General features: G+C 48.8%; 1 protein-coding gene across 1 annotated transcript; it reads left to right on the top strand.

Annotated features, from left to right (window-relative positions):
- Window positions 1-643: 643 nt before the first annotated feature.
- Window positions 644-1,767, top strand: FTJAE_14209 (reductase; the record flags this gene model as incomplete). The annotated part of the gene is made up of 4 exons (XM_037347420.1): window positions 644-725; window positions 773-1,014; window positions 1,061-1,308; window positions 1,362-1,767. The coding sequence occupies 4 exons, from the start codon at window positions 644-646 to the stop codon at window positions 1,765-1,767; spliced, it is 978 nt and encodes a 325-aa protein (XP_037198782.1).
- Window positions 1,768-2,119: the final 352 nt, after the last annotated feature.

Raw genomic sequence — 2,119 nt, 5'->3', positions numbered from 1 at the left:
AACTTTTTTCTTGAGCTGCCTTGGAAGCAACGGCGGGGTTTTCATAAGTGACAATTCGGAGTTTTGCGTGCCGCATCTTCATTTCGGCTGACGATGCGCATGCCTTGTAGGGCTGCATGATAACGCCCACTGAGTATTATCGACATGAACGTGCATTGATTCAATGAGCCAAGAGAGGGACTTCATGCGGCAGGATCGTCGGTCAGACTCCAAGGTCCTGGGACCCTCATGGGCCAATCCTCGTTGAATCTAGCCGTGCTTATCACCCAACATCGTATGTATGAGGGTCTCTAGAAAGGACCCCATCATTGATGAAACAGGAACATTTCCTCCTGATCCAATCAATATTACAAAAGCTGAGTCTGGTAATTACACTGGCCTCTGCGCCGTAAGCTAAGGCTCCAGCCCTTCAGCCCAGCCCCACCATGGACATGTCCGCGGACGAGCCCGTGAGATTGGACAACTCCACCTCCGATTGGCTGCATAGCCTCTGAGGTTCTTGGTATAAGATGAGAGAAGTGTGACAACAGAAGTCGAGACTATCAGACTAGTTTAAACAACCAAAGAAACGAATACATCGAAGACATCAATCACTATCCTATCAATATCTCCTCAAAAGTCTCAGTCCATTTACACCGATATCATGATGAACTGCCACAAAGAACCCGAGTTCCAAATCCGCGATATCCCCAGTCTTCGGGGCTACATCGCCATCGTCACAGGCGGTAAGTGATCAACTAAACACTTACACAACCCACCACTGAGTATCTAGGCAATTCCGGCATTGGCTATGAAACAACACTTCAACTTGCCCTCAAAGGCGCTAGAGTCTACATCGCCAGCCGCTCAAGCGAACGCGTCAACAAGGCTATCTCTGAGATGCGACAGAACAGTCCCGACTTGGACCTTCACTTCCTCAAGCTTGATCTCCAAGACCTTCGGAGCATCAAAACTACCGCTGCTGATTTCATGAGTCGCGAAAATCGCCTTGATTTGTTGATCAACAACGCTGGTGTAAGCAGAGCCCAAAATGGCATGAAATGAAGCTAACATGATCCAGATTATGGCTAGTCCGTGGCAACTGACAAAGGACGGCTTTGAGGTCCAGTGGCAGACTTGCTTCCTCTCCCATCACGCCCTCACCATGTCATTGATGCCTCTCCTCGTCGCCGCCGCTCAGACGAGTGGTCGCATGGACCGCGTGAGAATCGTCAATGTTGCTAGCGATATGGCCTTCAGAATGGGACCGGAAGCTATCAATTATCAGGATCCCAATCTCACCGATGTCACTGGACAATTAGCGCCATGGTAAGCAGTCCATCCCAGAATAAACTTCAGTCCAGCCTGCTAACCTACATTAGGAGGAGATACGGCCACTGCAAGCAAGCCAGCATCATTGCCGCAAAGGCGATCACAGAACGCTACCAGCCTCTCGGTGTTACAGCCTACTCCCTTCACCCAGGTCTCATCAAATCCGGCTTGCAGTCTCACTCGAACAACATCTTCGGAGCCATGACACGTGTCGCCATGAAAGTCGGCCCAACGTCCACGCCGCTCGAAGGATCAATGAACTCGCTTTTCTGTGCTACAACTTCACAAGCTTACGAGCACGCTGGACGATATTACGTGCCGGTTCAGAAGCTGGATGACAAGGCCAATAAGTGGCTGGACGATCCTCAGGCTGTTGGCAAGCTTTGGGACTTGGCGAATAAGCAATTGAAGGAACATGGGTTCGTCTTTGAGGACCTGCCTCGGTATTATGCATAACTCGGTGGTTGAACGGGATTGGGGTGGCAAGAATGGCAGGGCTGAATATGGTTAGAATAATGCATAACAATATGTGGATGGATGAGAGAATTCTTTAATCTGGTGGTATTGCCTTTTTTTTCTCTCCCGCCTCCTTGACTACCCTACTGAGTATCTGAAAAGCGCAGTATTAAATCTCGAAGGGGGTTATCACATTGAAGTCCCAGATGAAGTCAAAACAGTAGCTGTATCTTCTACTGCATTGAGAACTGCAAGCAAAGATGATCGTGTATTTCGAACTGCGGAGTATATAGACATGTATAAGAATCTCAGTTGATCATAAGCATAACTCGGTTTCGTGGTCTAACGGTTA

This window comes from Fusarium tjaetaba, assembly GCF_013396195.1.
Source record: "Fusarium tjaetaba strain NRRL 66243 chromosome Unknown NRRL66243_c0000614, whole genome shotgun sequence".
NCBI lineage: Eukaryota > Fungi > Ascomycota > Sordariomycetes > Hypocreales > Nectriaceae > Fusarium > Fusarium tjaetaba.
This window is presented reverse-complemented; position numbering and strand designations above follow the sequence as displayed.